The sequence below is a fragment of the Prosopis cineraria genome, unplaced genomic scaffold, assembly GCF_029017545.1.
Source record: "Prosopis cineraria cultivar Desert tree isolate PC_DT_omini unplaced genomic scaffold, ASM2901754v1 PC11, whole genome shotgun sequence".
NCBI lineage: Eukaryota > Viridiplantae > Streptophyta > Magnoliopsida > Fabales > Fabaceae > Prosopis > Prosopis cineraria.
Window position 1 is genome coordinate 23360696 of NW_026555342.1, and position 19040 is coordinate 23379735.

Here is a 19040-nt window from a genome sequence, read left to right on the forward strand (position 1 = left end):
CAGATAAACCCTTGAAAAATATTTTAATTTTAATTACTTTTTATATGCTATTTTAAAAGCCTCCAAAATATTTTAATATGTTGCTGCATACTTTCTTATTTAAACAATTAGGGAAAATCACTCCAAAGTCTTCCATAGAAATTCTTAATTAATTAGGAAAAATGACAATAAAATTTTTTTAAAATATGTAAATGAAAATTTGGTCCCTCAAAATGTCATAATTTTCCTGTAGTTCTAGAAACTTTTTTATCATTCATGAATTTATATAAATTATCAAATTATCGTTGTTGAAAATAAATGATTCACTAGTTTTATTTAAATACTCACAACTTTCATTCTTATATTCGCAACAATGCAACAGCAAATAAAAAATTTAACATATAAAATTGTGATTTGTTATTGTATTGTTGTGAATGTAAGAAGAAAAGTTGTGAATATTTAAACAAAACTTATGAATCATTTATTTTCAATAAGAATAATTTAATAATTTATATAAAATTATTTTTTTACCAAATTATATAAATTTATTAATGACAGAAAAGTTTCTAGGACTTCTGGAAAATTATGACATTTTGAAGTATTAAATTATCATTTACATATTTTAAAGACATTTTATTTTCATTTTTCTTTCTTATAAGGTCTCATGAAATGGACAAATAACACACAAGTCTGAAATATTTTATTTAAAATATATTATATATTTAATTGCTAAAATATCCTTGGTTTACCTCTTTTTTTAAATAAAACAATTATTTACCGCCGTCACCAAAGGCCTCCAAGCCCATCTTGGCTGACAATAATCTTTGATATACTGGTCAAAATAATAATAAAAATTATTGATATAAAAAAGTCTGAGTGAGTTGATTTTTGAGAACTCACTAGGTCAGAGCATGCTTCAAGTTCAAAGAATACTTACAAATGTATTTGTAAGCAAGGTCCTCACATCGATAACATGATTTGAATTCACAATCTTATAAATTATGAGCCAAATTATTGCTAACTGGGACTAAACTTTATTGGTTTAACAATAATTTACGTCCAAACAATTGTGTAGTTAACAAAAACAGTACTGCAAGTGCAAATATAGGTCATGGAATAGTTTGGAGCAGTAAAAGATTTTGAAAAATAATTATAAGAAAAAGCTTTTATTTTAACCTTTTTCTTTTGGTTTTTAAATCCTTGGATAGAATATGATGTTCAAATTTTCAACTTATTACATGAATAATTGAGAAAAATAAAATTAAATGACATAGAAACATAAAGTGAGAAAGGCTCCAAGAAATTCATGATGTAAATCTTTATAAACAATTTAAAAACAATCTCTATAAGAATTGTCAATTAAAGCCGGCTTGATAAGCTCAAACATAACTAGGATTGGGCTGCTAATTTCAAGCAAAAAATTATAATTCAGGCTTAAAAGGTTAGACTCAAAAGTTAAAAAGCTGGCCCTTTTAAGCCCCTTTATTATTTTTTTAAAAATAATTTAAAAAAATAGAAAATTAAATATTTAACTAAAAGAAATGAATACTTTAGACTCATTCATGCCTCTATTATTCATTCCTCAAGATTTAGCAGATAATGTGAGTCAAAATTGATTTTTATTGGTGTTAAGTTTGATATAACTATTTGATATTAGATCTAGATATTTAAGTTTTCTATATTTATTATGGTGTGAATTGATTTTTCTAAACTTAATCTTATGTGTAATAATTTTTTTTAGAATTTTAAATTAAAAAAGTAAAAAATAAATGGGTAGAGGCCCTGAGAGCCGGGCCTCATAAAAAGAAGTCTTGAGTTATAACTAGGCTTCTTAAGGCCAACTCATTTAGACCTTAATTCTTTAAAAGCCAGCTTGACCCTAATTGACAGCTGTAGAATTGTTTATATATCTTCCAAGAATTATTATTATCTACAGGCATTAAATACTCAATAATGATTCAAAGCTAATTACATAAAAATTACTAGATTAGTATAGAAAATAAACTCCGAAACCAGGTACAGAATAACAATATTATTATTAATTATTTTAAGTACAACAACTGTAATCTGTAATTCCTCTGGAGGATCATGAATCTTGAATCACTCCAATCCCAAATGAACTCGAAAAATATTGGCACAAGTCCAATTATCCAGTGCCTGAAATCTAGGACTGTGCAAGCTTTATCCAATAAGCCTCAATGAATGGTATTACACATAATTAAAAGAACAAGCCTAAAAAAAAAAAAACAAATCTCCCAGTGTCTCACCTTGTGCCAACCAATTTGAATCAAAGCGTGGAAGTGTGCAAAAGAAGAACCAAATTAAGAACAATTCACTTCTTGGTTCGTTCCATCTTTACTTTAATCTTCTCTTCCAACAAGGACGCTTGTGTCTCAAGATCAAACATTCTGTTAAGAGCACGCATATTTTCAAGTACTTCGCTCAGTGAACGATCATCATTTCCATCACACCTCAGGTGTTGCATAGGACCATGAAGCAGCTTCTTCACTATACTCACACTTAGGTCATAAATGGCTTCTTTCTGCTTCTTTGAAATGTCATCCCCCATCTTGGATAAGCACTTTTCCATCTCAGAGGCCCTGATCCTTTCAACATAAGATCTAAATTTCTTGATGGTGGGAACAGTTTCGAGTGAGTCTTTCCAAGCTTCGAACTTGTTCAATTCTTCGAGGATAATTTCATGGGCTTCAGCGGCTTTCTGGAGTCTGTCCTCCTTGTTAGATTCAACAACTTCCTGAAGGTCATCCACATTGTAGAGTTGCGCAGTGTCAAGGTCTGAGACACAAGGTTCCACATTCCTAGGAACAGATATGTCAATGAAAAGCCGTCTTCCCATGCCTTGGTCAACTGGAGGAAGCTTTTGCACATTCTCTTTTGAGAATAATGGGGATTCAGATGCAGTGCAGGTCAATATCACATCACCTTCAGCAGCACATGCTAGGGTTTCTGAAAGAGGTCTATATACTATGTCTACACCTTGCAGCTCTTGCCTAATGGCTTGGACTCTCTCTTCAGTTCTGTTAACAACAACCATTCTACTGCACCCTTTTGCCACCAAGTGTTTGATCACAAGTTTTCCCATCTTCCCTGCCCCAAAGACTACTAATTTGTAATTAGCAAAAGAAGACTCTGGAAGCTTCATGAGGGCCAGCTCCACAGCAGCTGAGCTGACAGAAACTGACCCTGAGGAAATGTTAGTCTCAGTTCTCACTCGCTTTCCCACGGAAATTGCTTGCTTGAATAACCCACTGATTTTCCTATCAAAGCCAGCTACTCCTTGCCCAACTTTTACAACTTGTTTTACCTGAGCAAGAATTTGGCCTTCCCCAAGAACAAGAGAATCAAGCCCAGCTGCTACTTCAAACAGATGTTGAGTGGCATCCTTGCTGTATAGCAAAAATCGGTGGTCACAAAGCTCTGGTAAAGGAACTCCACTTTGCTGCCAAATAAAAATGATATAACAGTAAGTTCCTCTATTTCTTTGACATGGCACTTGATTGTGATTGAAATTGAAAATTTAAAAATTTAGCTTTTTTTTTTGGCAGAGCAGCATACATAAAGCAGGTTTACCTTTGACATCCACTCAGTTACTTCTTTAACACCACGGTGTTGAGAGAGTGCCACTACATAAATCTCCATTCGGTTGCATGTACTAAGAACAGCAGCTTCTTCTATATGGTTCAAAGCACAGAGTTCTTTGATGACTTGAGGCCACTGTGCTTCTGGTATTGCAAGTTTCTCGCGAATCTCAACTGGAGCAGTATGAATGTTAAGTCCTATGACAATGATGCTGCTACTTTCCTTTGTATACCCTACAAGAGAAAGAAAGCAAACATATTAACCCTTGAAATAGAAATACTGAAATAGATACCCACAAGATCTCCATAAAAAAAAAATAATAATAATAAAAAAAATAGAACACAAGGAGCTGTACATAATTTCGAGAATTCAACCAAGTAACAGCCCTCACCTATCACCGACTCAAACCAAACACATAACAACGTTTTGCAACTACTGATATGAACAATTGACAATTAAATTGGATACACGAATCAAAAGTCGCCATTCTTCTCAGACAAAAACGTAGTTAATTCAGTGTTCAATGAGATGGGGGACGCACCACGGATCTACATTGGTTCCTAAATTAAAACTTCGTCGGGATTCGAAATGCTTCCATATTGATGAATCAGTGTATCGTACAAAATTTTAGCATTAAGCATTTACCATTTCGCAATTACTCACAGAAATATTTTCAAACACCTAACATGTCCCATGACCAAGCAGATACACGACACATAGAAGAAAGAAGAATCGATTAAAACATGAGGTGCAAGAGAAGACTCACTGTCAGCCGCGGAAGACTTGAGCAACTCGAGAGCCGAAGGGCGAGAAGATATCGAATCCATCTCATTTTTCCGAACCAAATTCTCGGAAACAGCCTCACACCTAGGGTTAAGAGAAGTAGCCCTTACAGAAACCGGAGCCCTGGAATCTGACGATCTGAAGCAAAGATGAGCAGACGCCGGAGAACGGCGAGATACGACGAAAGGAGATGCCTCTGTGCGGAGAGACCGAGGAAGGGAGGAAGCGGAGCCAAGCGCAGCCGCCATAGACGGAGGACGACGGAGGAGATACGGCAGCGACGAGGAGTCCAAAACCCGAAGCTTGAGGAATCAAAGAATATGAATGGGAAAGGAAATTGAATATTCAGGCTTGGAGGCTGAATATATAAAGGGAAGTGGGCGGGACACACGACGACCTGATCGTAGTGTGGTACATTGAATTAATTAATATTTGAATGAATGAATGAATGAATGAATTCAATATGCTTGTTTAATTAGTAAGGACATTGCTCATTGCCATATCTATAACAGAGGCTGGTCCACAAGTGTTTGGTTTAATTGATAAGAATTTTTAACTGGATTCTTTGAAAGTAGAGCTTTTATCCAAAAATTCAAAGATTCTGACTCGACTAGATCTGAATTAGTTCGAGAGTTTAAATTATGCACGATCACAATTTTCATACCTTCAACAAAACAACAACAAACAACAACAACAACAACAACAACAAGCCTTTATCCCACTAGGTGGGGTCGGCTACATGGATTGCAAGACGCCATTGTGCTCTATCATTTATTAAGCTTTTAGAAATATTATTAATTAAGAGATCACGTTCAACAACTTCCAAGAGTGTTCTCTTAGGCCTTCCTCTACCTCTCTTAATCGGACTCAAAGTTATATGTTCCACTCTTCTCACTGGTGCCTCCCTTGGTCTTCTTTGTACATGCCCAAACCATCTCAACCGATTTTCTACCATTTTTTCCTCAATAGGTGCCACCCTCACTTTTTCACGTATGTGCTCATTTCGAATTTTATCTTTACGTGTATGTCCGCACATCCATCGTAACATTCTCATCTCTGCTACTCCAACTTTATGCTCTTGCTGTCCCGTTAGAGCCCAACATTCACTACTATATAACATTGCCGGTCTGATAGCAGTACGATAAAACTTTCCTTTAAGTTTATTAGGCACCTTACGGTCACAAATAACTCCTTTAGCTTTTCTCCAATTAAACCACCCAGCTTGAATTCTATGTGAAATATCTCCACTGATTTCGCCATCATTTTGGATAATGGCTCCCAAATATCTAAACTTTTCCACTTGAGGTATAATTTGATCTCCCAATTTCACTTCCAAATTATTTTCGAATAGTCCTTTATCAAATTTACAATATAAATATTCCGTCTTACTTCTACTCAGACGAAAACCTTTCGACTCCAATGTCCTCCTCCATAACTCAAGTTTGCAATTAACCTCTTCTCTTGTCTCTGCTATAAGAACTATATCATCCGCGAAGAGCATACATTTCGGGATTTCCTCTTGAATATGTTCCGTCAAAACATTTAAAATCAAGTTGAACAAATAAGGACTCAGAGATGATCCCTGATGTAGCCCAATCTTTATAGGAAAATCCTTTGTTTGACCACTAGGCGTTCTTATACTAGTTTTTACCCCCTCATACATATCTTGTATGGCTTTAATATAAGCAATCCGTACTCCCTTTTTTTCCAACGCTTTCCAAAGCACTTCTCTTGGTATACGGTCATAAGCTTATACGGTCATACCTTCAACAAAATTTAAATCATTTTATTAGCCTGCTGACATTAATAATCTAAGCTTCTTATTTTAGCTAAAAAAAAATTCAATTCAAAGGTGTGGTTGAGAGGGTGTTAGAAATTCTAGTAAAAAAATATGATTTGAGTCATGTTTCAAAATACAGTTTTTGAGAGCTATTTCATTACAAACGGTTAAATGCGGTAATGTTTTGAAATTAAACAAATTCTTTTTATAAAGAATAGGGTCATAGAGTAGAAGAAATCATAAAATAACTCAAGAGAAAAGAGTATTTGAAAGTTTAAGACAATGTATTTAACTGTACAGTTTGTATTGCCTTTATAAGCAAAAAAAAAAAAAAACACTCTTAAATATTAGGCAATTAAAACAAGAATTAATGATGCTTTACTACTATTAAAAAATACTACTTAGAGAAATAATGAGAAATAAATAGTGATTAGTATCGTTAATCAATTCATAATTCTTTCTGAAATACTATATGATATTATAAAATATCTAACAGAGAGGTGCAACCAAAACCTTATATATATATATATATATATATAACTATTTAATTGAATTAGATTAAAAAAATTGTCAGGACATTATTTTATTTACAATAATTGAATCTTTATTATAATTTTTTTCACAAAGAAGAGCGCTCAAGCCCCTTTGACCTAAAAAGTTAGAAAAGACGGGAAGAAGGCATGTGAGTTGAGGCGCGTTTTGTCCACACGCTCTGGCCGACCCATTATCTCATTCTAAATTTGAACAGTCAAATATGGCTTTCATAATATAAAAAAAAAAAATGCTTTTTCTGTTAAAGATTGAAACGCGAAAGCAATTGACGTTTTCTGACCTTTGGTGCATTTTTAAGTTCATTGCCTGTTCCCAACTGCCACCGACTACGAATAGCCCATATGAAAATAAATCCTTTTCAACCTCTTTCAGAATCTTTTTGATACAACCTATTCTTCTGTTTGTATTTATAAATCGTGGAGAAAAGATTAATTTTAATATTATTTATAAAGTATTTTATTATTCTTTAGGTTTATTTTTACTTTTTTACTCTCATTAAATGCTAAAAAAGTATTAAAAATGATTCCTTTTGTTTTTATTAGATGGTAGAGATAAAAACTTGTTTAACTTCAAAATAAAGTTATTGAGGTTAAATATTTTTTTTAGTTCTGATGAAACAAGTTGAAAATAGCTTATAAATAAAATAAGAGAGAATAAGAAGTAAACAGTTGTTGTTGGTAAAGCTATAATTATTACTATTTGGATTTTTTTTAGGAAAATAAATCACGATTAGGCTTCCAAATGTGAGATTAATAATAGTTAGGTGCAAGATCAAAAGTTGTACATTAATGATCTAAATATCAAATTATCAATTTCACAAGTTAAATCAATTTACAAAAAAATCCAAACATGAACACAAGACTAAAAACTAGTTGAAGAATTTGCTTTCAGTTTAAATATAAGGCCACAATCTCCTTTCTCTCATATATTTATTAATATTAATTTTCTCCCAAGCTCCCCCTGTGTGTAATTACTGATTAATATGGATAGTTTTTTCCTGTAAATAATTAAAAGGAATAATATTTTAAAGAGACCAAGACATATTTTTTTTACAAATAACTAACTTAACTAATTTTCTTAGTATTAATTTTTGTTAATTAGTTATTTAACTACTATATTAAGAGTTTTTCTAGATGATAGGATTATAGGAAGAGTGGTTTACTTATAACATTAGAGATTAAAAAATGAGGCTTTTGCAAATATAGTCCATGTTATAGAATTAAATCCAACAAATAGCCTAACATTTATTATATTTTGTGTTATGACTGATTTATTATATTTGTCAATGATATATCATTATATATTAATGATAAAACTCATATAAATTTTCAAATTTTCAAGTATAAACTTATTATATATCAATGATAAATCTCTTGTATATTAATATGAATGGGTCACACTCTCAAATTTTTAAAAATTTGGCTCATATTTTTTCAGCACAAATTTTTTTTTGGGCCAATGAACCAATTCATCCTCAAAAAAATTTGGAAAAATATAAATAATGTGTATAAGTATATGCAAGTTAAAATGTCCAACCTATATTAAGCTCCAATTTTGATAAATATATACTGAAACTTATTTATAATTAATAATTATGAAATTGCATTGTAAATTAAAAATTTTAAAAGACTTTTTAATTATTTATTGTGATGCAAGGGACTTGGGAGTAATGTTACTTTAAAAAAGTGGCCATGCCTTTTTAATTGGTTTTTTATTGATTTAATTGGTTTTTTAACAAGTTCTTTTTTTAAATAGAAATATTTGATTGAGTAAAATTTGAGCATTATCTGGCACAATTGGAGATCGCTTTTCCAAAAATATTTTTTGTATTTATATATACTCAAAAATGAGATTTCGTGTATAAGCAACCCTAATTTTTTTAGTGGAACCATCTATTGATTTTAACATGTTCTTTAAAAAAAATTTCAATTTTAGCAATATTTTAAATCAACTTTGGTGTCGTTTTCTTTGTCCCAAAAAAAAAAAAACTTTGGTGTCATTTCAATGATTTTTGCCCAAAAATCATATTACATGTATGCTATTTCTTTCCTTTCTTTTTTAAGCCAACATACAATGTATGAGATAAGACATAATAATGCAACATCTTATCATGGAAGATTTCCTAAAGTTTTAACATTACTATACTCTCTTAAACCTTAAATTTGATTATTATTAGCTTTTAAATGGGATGGTTTTTTTTTTTAAACGTGATCTCTTCCTTTCTCCAAATTTTTTATTTATAAGTTTGAATTTGAACTCAAAATCTTGTATAGAAAATTAATTTCTTTATTGAGACCCAACTTTTAAAAAATTTTCTTTATATACCAAAAAAAAATTCTTTCTTTATTTATAATGTCTACACTCAATTTCTCATAAGTATGCAGGTAGTGAAAATCACAATTGTAAAACATGTTAACATGTAGTATTCAATCATATTTCAAATATGGTTACCACTAATAGAAGGACGCATGTATGTAATAAAAAAAAAAATCTATGAACCAATTTTTTTTTTAACTAACATTGTGAAACAAAAATTGGAAATACTTAATGAGCTCGTTGTTTGAAGATTTGGCCCAAAAGAGATGAATTTGAAAATGTCAAGGGAGCACCAAAGTCTTTGATTAAAAAATAATTCTATAAATCAAAATTTCCCCTACATGGTAGAAAATATTATAACTTTTTAAAATTGAAGCCTCATTTGTAAAACCAAGAGCTCGGTTCTAAAAACCAGAAGACAATTGTAAATCAGTTTTCATGATTTGCAGCTGCATTTTTTTAATTTTATTGCTCTTTCGAAAAAAAAAAAAAGCCACTCAATGTAGTATAGCACATTAAGCTCCATTAGGACCGAATAGGTTTTCAAAGTTCCCACTGAAATCTTTTAACAAAAATATAATATTTAATATATTGAATATTTTGAATTCGAGTATTGTCACATTCTTAACGAGAAATAACTCTAAGTATAGTTTTTTTTATTTATAAAACCTAAGCATAAGGTCTTATTTATAAAGAATTAAGATAACATTTGGACTGATAGATTTGAATTTACATTTTAAATTTTAAATTCCATATTTTAATTTTTTTTATTTATATAATATAAAAATTTTAAAAGAATAAGAGAGACAAGATGAGATTCAAAACAAAATGGAAGATTGAGAATGATAATCTTGGGTCTATACTTCAATCAGTAAGAGACAAGAATGAGAGAGTAATAGAGGCTCTAATGCTTTAAAAACATGAAGAAAATTGGCTAGAGTACCTAAATTAAAAAAAAAAATTAGAGTAGAATTCAAGTTGTATTTGTTGGTAGTGGTGATATAGAACTACATTTTGTCTAAAGAAACTGTCATGATAGCTCCCTAGAATTAAGCAAACTCTTCTTATAAATGAATAGGGAATGTAACTATAGAAATAATACAACAGGAAAAATATAACTCAAGAATAGAACAGGAAAGAGGGAGAGAGATGCCCGTAGACTCAAAGGTGATGCATTGGACTCATGGAGTGTAGATCAAATTGTGGTGTTGGAAAATTTAAACACCATTATGTCAAAGGCAGTACACTAAACTCACACAAGGGGTGAATGAAAGTTTTCAATTGAGTTGGCCTACATTGCCTGCTATTGTGGACGCGAGTCTCTCCTCTTTTTAGCCCATTTGCTAACCTAATTTCACTCTTTAATATTTATACTTTTCATTTAGGCAATATGAGACTTATTCTTTTGACTCACCAAACTACAATAATACTCTTTCCATTTTAAATTATAAAATATTTTTATGTTGTATTTGGATGGGTGAATTTGAGTTAGGAATTTAGATTTAAAATCTCATATCTAAAATCTCACATTTAAAATTTATAGCTTCTAAATTTTTTTGGGATGATATAAAAAATTTTACATTATGATATTAAAATCCTTTATGTTGATATTAAATGAAATTCTAAATTTTAAATTCTATGTTTGAATTTTAAAGCCACTTAGACAATGTAGGCGATTCAGTGCTTGTCAAAGTTGGTAGTTTGGATGGCTAACTTTTATCAGGACTAGACCAATGGTGCCTATCGGGATCAAATGGCAAACATTCACCACGACAATATTGCAGGAGACAACTCGGATTAGATGGCTGACTTCCACTGAGACCATACTGTCAACACCGACCAACAAAGGACAATTGATTGGGACTGAAGTACAAGCAATGACCAACACCAGACGACCTACTTCCAATGAGACCGAATAGCGAAGCTGATCGAGGCCAAACAATTGACTTCCACTGAAACTAAACCACATGTGCCAATCAGGACCAGACGACTAACTTTCACCAAGACTTAACCACTGGTATCAATTGGGAGAGGACTGCTAATGATGACTGAGACAGGACCACTGGCACCAATTAGGATTAGACAGTCGGCTGTTCAATCTCGGTCATTACTTGCACTCTGGAACCTTTAGGCCGTGGCGATTCGATCTTGGTCGTCACTTGCACTCGAGTCTTGTTTGATGCCGATGATCTATCCTAATAGAAGTCAGTCATTCAATCCTTGTCGTCGCTTACACTTCGGTCCCAATCCAATGCCTGTGAAAGTCAATAGTCTAGTCTTGATTGTCGCTTGTACTCTAGTCTCAGTTGGTGCTTATAATCTGGTCCTTGATAGAAGCCAGTTATCCGGTCTCAATCATCGCCTGTACTCTAGTCTTGGTCGGCACTAGTGGTTAGGCCCTGGTAGTTGCTGACAGTCTCATCTCGGTTGGCCTTGTTGGTTTAGTCCTAATGAAAATCGACCATCTGATCTCGATTGGTGTCAACTATTCAGTCTCAATTGGCGACTATGACCTAATTTCAGTTGACAATAGTAGCAATCCAGTCGTGGTCTTCGCTGGCAATCTGGTCCTATTTGGTACCGTCAATGGGCCAGTCAAATTATAAAGAAATTAATGTAAGATTTGAAATAATAGGGGTTTAAAAATGATTTCAAATGATAAAAAAATTGAGGTAAAATTTATACATTTTTTATTTCCTAAATAATAAATTTGGCTTAAATTCAAATCCAAACCAAATCCCCATGCATCCAAGCATAGCATTACGGAAGATTTGACATTTCAAAATATAAGACATTTTAAGAAAATTAATATTTTATTAAATAGATTTATTTGAATATTGTTATTTGTTTTTTATTTAACTTCCGTTCCTCTCTCTTTTTAATATATTGAATGAAATATATTTTTAAAAGTTTATACTTTTATTTTGAAAAAAAATTGTTAAGTATATTTAATTAAATTTATATGTTTGGGATATTTTATCAAAAATATTTTATAATTTAAGATGGAAAGAATATTAGATTAACATGTGGTTTCGAGATGAATTCTTCTATATATAGCTGCACTGCATGCTCTCTTTGAAAGATTTTAATATTAACTTGTTAGGGTTTGGGAGAATTTTAATATTTTAGTTGAGGAGGGAGAAAGGAGGAAAAAATAATTATATACGAGCAAATATATACCCCTTACCTTTTAGATGGAGGATCTTTATCTTATTCAAGTAGGTTTGCCCTGCTTTTTAGATGAATGTTTGATAAATACAACCATTAGTGTTTAATAAATATATATAATTTTATGATCATTTATGTTTAATAAATGCAATTACAATATTTTGTCCAAAAAAATGAAATTACATTATATATAATTATAATTATTAGATTAGTTGAGTTCCAGTGTAACAATAATAAAGGAAATTGGGTGATGGCTTGATGCTAAAAGAAAAGTTTCTTTCTACCCTGCCAAACATTCATTAGATTACAAGAAGTGAAGAATAACAAAAAGAATTAAACTACACCATATATTTTCATTTTTGTATAATTCAGATACATTCAATCAATTTATATACTACTCTAATCTTATTTAAAAATTACTTCTAGCATGTTTTATTAAAATTAAAAAAACTTAAAACTCATTAAATTTATCATAAAATTTAACAAAATTTTAATTTTGTTTATATTAAATATATATACTTCAACAATATATTTTTTTCTCTTTCAATATAGGGTAAAAAGATAAACTTGTGTTAAAAATTTAATGAAATGATAAATAAATATAACTTAAAAAAATCTTCTCTCTCATCCTATAAATAGGATAAGAGAGCATACATGAATTGGATCATGAAACATTGCAATTAATGAAAAAGAAAACCAAATTAAATTGTATGTGCGTATCAATCTAGACAATAAATGTAAAAAAGTAAATAAAAAAATGATAAAAAGTTGTGCATGATAACCAAGTGATTGTGGTATATATGGTAGCGACTTAGGTTCGTTAAACATCATTTTAAAATTTCATTTCTAAAGATGGGTGTATAGAAAGCATCTTGGCCGATAACGACCTTTTTGATGGTTCTCAAATTCCTGTTTCTATTTGTGCCATGTGTTTGTGTGTTTTAATATATATATATATATATATATATGAAAGTAACATTGTTTTTGAGATGAAATTGTAAATCAAGTTAATACTTTTTGTTCCTTTTAGTTGCACCAATTTTTAATTTTTACAAACCTTTTATTGTGGTATTTAATCGTAATGAAAGACAAAATACATATTAAATATTCTTACTCATTAAGACGAGACGGAGTTTTTGATTATTGATTGTAATTTATCCATCATAAAACATATTTTGTTGTATAAAAAGATAGGAAAAATATAGTTATTAGAATTTATATTTTTAGCATATTTTAATATTAGTTCTTATATTATTTTCATTGCTCCAAGTCTTTTAAATTTCATCTTGTTATAATATTAGTTTATATATTTTAAATATAGCTATAAAAACTTAACGATAGTTAATGTGTACATAAATTGGATTACTCCTAGTTGATTTATTAAAATTATGATAAATTGTATAAAAATTTACTAGAAGGCCAAAAAAAAATTACAAGATTAAATTAAAATATTCAAATGAGTCATGGATGAAGTTTTAGAGAAAGAAGACACAGCAGCTAAGATAAAAAGAAATATTAATTACTATTTTGCTCGTACAAAGTTTAACCTATCATAATTTTTTCAGCTCAGTAATAAATTTAATAGAGTTATATGCACATAAATAGATTTAACTCTATCAACAACAAAAAAAGACTAACATTATAGATAGTTAAACTTAAAGGATTTGGATCAATGAAAAAATTATAACGAATAATACTAATATCAAAACATGTTAAATCAAGTGAGTTTGTCATATATGGTAACATTTTGAGCCTTTTAAACTTCATTTTAAAGTTGAATTCTTGGAAACTTGTATAAAAAGTATTATTTGGGAGGGAATAGCTCCTTAAATGATATTTAAATTTTTTGAGAAATTAGTCTTATAGCCATCAATTATGGAAATATCTTGGAAAAAAAAAACCAAAACAAGTTAAATACACATAGACTAACAACTATATTTTTTTAAAAGAATTAAAAACAAAAATGCCTCACAAATAAAGTTAAGAAATAAGTGAGTTTGACTCATATAGGCTCAGGTCCTAATTTTCTCAAAAATCATTTATTTTTAAAGCTCAATCCTTATTTAAAAGGCTCAGAACTCATAAATCCCATTTCTATTATTATTTTATTTTTTTAAAAATTTTAAATTAAAAATTTCAATTATAATATTTCATCTTTTTTAAATACAAATTATAATATTTAAAAATTAAAAATAAATAAGAAAAATTATAATTTTAAAGTATAGAAATTCTAATATTAAAGTATTATATATTTTAAAGTTTAAGTATAATTTAAAACTTCAAAAATAATTTAATTTTTAGAGATAAAAAAAAAAAAGCCTAAACGTGCTGCTCGAATTCAAATGCGTTTTTTTAGGGTTTACTGGGACGAGACATCAAAGACCGATTTTTCTTAAACTGTTACTTTTCTAAATGTAAATTTTTTATAAAAGTGAATGTAAACTAACAGTACGTGAAATTCGGCCCTTATCTCCAACTGTATTTAAGAATTATTTTTTTTTTTTAAATTAAACGCAAATGTAGGCTCTGGATTAGCGATCACGACCGCGAATTCCAAAAGGAAAGCATAACCCCCAAATCTCTCGCTGCCTCCAACTCGGACCGATGAACACAAAGATAACAACACAGGATGGGCTTCAGCAACATTCTAAGAATCTCACCTCTTTCTCCTTCCAATTCCACTGTACTTGTTAACCCCAGAACCACACGCATCTTCTTCTCTACTCTCCGTCGCCCTCTTCATTCTTATCCTAGTCCTCGTCCTACTTCACTGTTCAATACTCACTCCAACATCTCCTCGTCGAAACCCATCATTATCCCCGCACTTAAGCGTGGTTTCCGTGGTGAAATTGTAGCCATGGCTGCTCCTGGATCTGTTCAGAAATCGGAGGAAGAGTGGCGTGCTGTTCTCTCCCCTGAACAGTTTCATATTCTCAGACAAAAGGGCACTGAGTAAGATTATTTTCCTTATTGGGATGGCATGAATTATGCTAATTTTCTGCCTTAATGTGTTTGGATTTTGATTTTTCTTTCTTTGTTTTGAGTTGAATTGAAGATTTTGAAATTTCGATGGACTTGTTCGGCAATTCGGGTTAATTTTGAGAATGAACGTATGATTAAGATTAAGAGATTGTTTTCAGTGACTAATTTCGGAATTAAGGCGTTTTACTGGTTTTTATTATTGTTACTTATGGACATTATGATTCAGGGAAGACAGATAAACAGAGATTTAACCTTCGGCTATGTTTGATCTTCAAAACTTAATGTCCAATTTTGAGTTATATCTTGTGTTAAGAAGATGGAGGTGTCCCAATCGACGGTGATGAAGAAGTGTTTTACTCTAAGAAAACTCGCAGGCTCCGTAAGAGAGGATTTTACTTTCAACTTCCAGATTGATAGTTACATTAGTTTCTTGACATGAGTTAGTATCTGGTTAATCATTTCTGACCACAATGCTACTTTTGCTTTTATTTTTTTCTTTCTTTAACATAAGAAAGGTAGAATTCCTAGTTCACTGTCCGGTATATCTGACACCATACTGATACTGTTCTCTATGAGAAACTTTCGAATCTATGGAAACCTTCGCACATTTTCTTAAACGAGAAATTTGTGGAGAACACTGTTAGGGGAACACCTTTTTTCTTGTATTTTTTTTTGGGGTTAATTTTGCATAGAATGGAATGAAGTGGCACAACCAAGAAGCTCAAGCCATTGTTTGGAAGAATTGTTTAGGAGGGAGAGGAATGGCAAGGGATGGCTTCCTGGGTCATCCTAAACCCAATTTTTCTCATCCCAAACTTGGAGGTCCAGGATGGAATGATTGGGGGAATAAATATTCAATTACAAGAATGCTTCTACACCTGTAAGGTGAAAATGTATATTTTCACTTCCAAAACAAAGCTCCCCTCTCTGACTCTTTCACTTGCCATCACCACCTCTTCCCCTCTCCAACTTCTAGTTTGATCGATGCTTGCTGAGAAACTAGTGAAAGAAAATATGCATTTTTTAATTTGTTGAACTGTTTCATTGGAATCTAGATATGAATGAGTACTTAGTTTTAAGTCGATTGGATCATACATTTAGAAGGCAGCATCCCATCCCATGATGGTCTGGGAGATGATTTACCGACTAAAGGTGTATGAGGAAGTGGAGAAGCTCCACGAGTTCTGCATTAATATTCAATCAAAGAGTATAGTGTTGAGAAATTTGATTTGGCCTTACATGGAAGCAACCTATTCTTTGGTCAAGCCCTGATACTCCTTTAATTACAGTGGAATGAACATAATTCACCATTGTATTCCACTCCATTCTAGTAATGAATATCCCATCCCATCCGATCCCATCTTATAATCCCAAACACTTTCTAGGGCTTCATAAAATTGGCCTTCTGTTCTCTAATCATCCTTATACGATGTGGTTTACTCGCCTTCTAGTTTTTCTACTTACATGCAACATCTTGTCTTGTCACTTTGATTTCTGAGTCATGATTAATTTATATAGTCATTTGGTATGCAGAATACAAAAGAAATGAAAGCAAAGATAATTGAAATAAAAGTAATTATATGTATAGCAAATATCGCTGTCGTCTTTACATATGATAATAAAAAGGGAGAATTGCTGTCAAATGACAATGATATAATTAACATTATATATATATATATATATTACTTTTTGTGCAATAAAAGCAGCACATCTTTGAAATGGTTCAACCAGATGGGGCCGAATAGAGGGGAAATGAATGAGAAGATATGGAAATAATTTGCCAACTTCATTGGGTGATAATACTCGAGATGGGTAATTAGCCTTCATGTTATCAAGAAGATGGTTTTGTATTATGCAGGTATCCAGGAACAGGAGAATATGACAAGTTCTTTGATGAGGGAATCTACAACTGTGCAGGTTGTGGCACTCCTCTCTACAAGTCCACAACGAAATTTAATTCTGGGTGTGGCTGGCCTGCCTTCTATGAGGGTCTTCCAGGAGCCATAAATCGCACGGTGAGTTAACCCTTTTTCTGGTTTGCGCTCTTTGCCTTTGCTGTTATGTTTATGGCCTCATTGCTCTTTTAGGCCCTCTAGTTTTATAAATGAAGCAATTTAATCGTATTTTCAATAAGAGCAGTCTATTGGAAGCTCAAGTTTTTGTTTAACCTGGTCAAGTAGAGCAATGCTTTTCTTATAGCTGTTATTACTTGTTTATTCATCAGAGCTATTTTGTCTCTCTTTCTAATTATTAAATTAAAGCAACTAAAATTATTAAAAATACTAATTAAAATGTGGTGGTTTTAAATTTCCACTATGCCTCAAAATTGCAGTAACAGTGATAAAGATTGATCTAACGTAACATTTATAGGAGAGGTAGTGAAACTTTTGGTCCTTCAAAATTTGCCTCAGTTATTAATTTGGTCCCAGAATTTTAATGTTTACTAATCAAGTCTCTAAAGATTCATGACGATAAACAATTAATCTTTATGGTCTAAAAGGGAAATAACATCACTAGGATTAATTGTGTATGGTTATGGAACTTTAAATATTTGATTGATAAGTATTGAACTTCTGGAATTAAATCAAAAACTGAAGCAAACTTGGAGGACCAAAAGTTTCATTGTCCCTTTATAATATACAGAATGTCTACATGTGTGATTGTTAAATTGGGGAAGCAATTGAGGCTGATGCGATTGTGATATTTTGAATGCATGAAACAGCCGGACCCAGATGGAATGAGGATAGAGATAACATGTGCAGCATGTGGGGGGCATCTGGGTCATGTTTTTAAAAATGAAGGATTCCCAACTCCTACCAATGAACGCCACTGTGTGAATAGCATTTCACTCAAGTTTGTGCCCGCCAATTCTTCTTAATGTTAGCAGCCATATGTATCACCAATGCGTGTTCTAAATTCCATAAGATGATTATGCAATGCACTCAGACTGCAACTTAGCTCCATTGACTAATGACTACATACATAGTTATGAATGTGCTGTTCCTCAAATACAAATGAGCTGTTCTTTTAGTTCATATTTGAGTATGTGTCAGATTCAGATATAAGTATCTTTCCCCAGGTTTTTTTTTTAACATTATTTATTTTTTTGCAATAATAAGATTATAGCACTTAGTTTTGTAATGAATTTGTGGATGTTGAGAAAGGATGACAAACCTCCACCTTTTCTGAGAGGCTTCCATGCTAAAGACAGGGAGTAGTGGCCATTTGCATATACATGTAGCAAAGTATTTGTTGTCTTCCAAAAACTATTAGAAGGACTCCAGAATTGTATTTTTCTCTTCTTGTAGTCACACAACTTGGCAACTATACTTCACAATTTGGAATTAACTTCTTTATAATTTATAACTAGTATGATTTTTTGTGATGATTTGTGATGATATGACGGTTAGTTCCTAAACTTTTTTCAATTATCGATTTATTCATTGAATTATAACTCAACACAACTTAACCTTTTAGTTTATGAGATTAAGAAATTATGGAGGATGAGTTATACTAAGTCAAATTATTATAAGGAATGAGCTATTCTTAATGAAAAGACTATAGAGATTGAGTTATAATGTGTTGAAGTTTAAGAATTGAATTGACAATTGAGAAAAAAATTGAGGAACTAAAATTTATATTTTCTGCAATTTTTTTAATGATATTTATATAGAAAGACATATTTATTTATGTACTCTCTTCGGTTCTTAGAGGGTAATTTTTTGAAAAAAAAGTTTTAGCCCTAATATATGATGTATGGAGGGTTATTCGTTATCATTTTTAAATTTTATTTTTATTGTAAATTTAATTTTATAGTTCATTGTATATTATGCATCTCTTTATTTTTAATAAGGGTAAAGTTAATTTTTTTATTTTAAGA

At 31.2% G+C, this 19040-nt stretch overlaps 2 protein-coding genes across 2 annotated transcripts; one reads left to right on the plus strand and one right to left on the minus strand.

The window, feature by feature from the left end:
• Positions 1-1996: 1996 nt before the first annotated feature.
• Positions 1997-4735, minus strand: LOC129286327 (glutamyl-tRNA reductase 2, chloroplastic-like). Its single transcript, XM_054922316.1, has 3 exons — positions 4346-4735; positions 3571-3812; positions 1997-3439 (listed from the first exon to the last, which is right to left on the minus strand). Exons 1-3 carry the CDS (start codon positions 4608-4610, stop codon positions 2312-2314), a joined length of 1635 nt encoding a protein of 544 aa, XP_054778291.1. The 5' UTR covers positions 4611-4735; the 3' UTR covers positions 1997-2311.
• Positions 4736-14717: 9982 nt separating this feature from the next.
• Positions 14718-18195, plus strand: LOC129287109 (peptide methionine sulfoxide reductase B5-like). The gene is made up of 3 exons (XM_054923262.1): positions 14718-15130; positions 17019-17175; positions 17883-18195. The coding sequence occupies exons 1-3, from the start codon at positions 14808-14810 to the stop codon at positions 18036-18038; spliced, it is 636 nt and encodes a 211-aa protein (XP_054779237.1). The 5' UTR covers positions 14718-14807; the 3' UTR covers positions 18039-18195.
• Positions 18196-19040: the final 845 nt, after the last annotated feature.

Excerpts from the sequence above, each read along its gene's own strand:
- LOC129286327 (XM_054922316.1), bottom strand. The coding sequence starts at position 4,610 with ATGGCGGCTGCGCTTGGCTCCGCTTCCTCCCTTCCTCGGTCTCTCCGC. Across the intron at positions 3,813-4,345 it reads CAAGTCTTCCGCGGCTGACA|GGTATACAAAGGAAAGTAGC; the intron begins GTGAGTCTTCTC and ends TTTCTCTTGTAG. Across the intron at positions 3,440-3,570 it reads TAACTGAGTGGATGTCAAAG|CAAAGTGGAGTTCCTTTACC; the intron begins GTAAACCTGCTT and ends TTTATTTGGCAG.
- LOC129287109 (XM_054923262.1), top strand. The coding sequence starts at position 14,808 with ATGGGCTTCAGCAACATTCTAAGAATCTCACCTCTTTCTCCTTCCAAT. Across the intron at positions 15,131-17,018 it reads CTCAGACAAAAGGGCACTGA|GTATCCAGGAACAGGAGAAT; the intron begins GTAAGATTATTT and ends TGTATTATGCAG. Across the intron at positions 17,176-17,882 it reads CAGGAGCCATAAATCGCACG|CCGGACCCAGATGGAATGAG; the intron begins GTGAGTTAACCC and ends TGCATGAAACAG.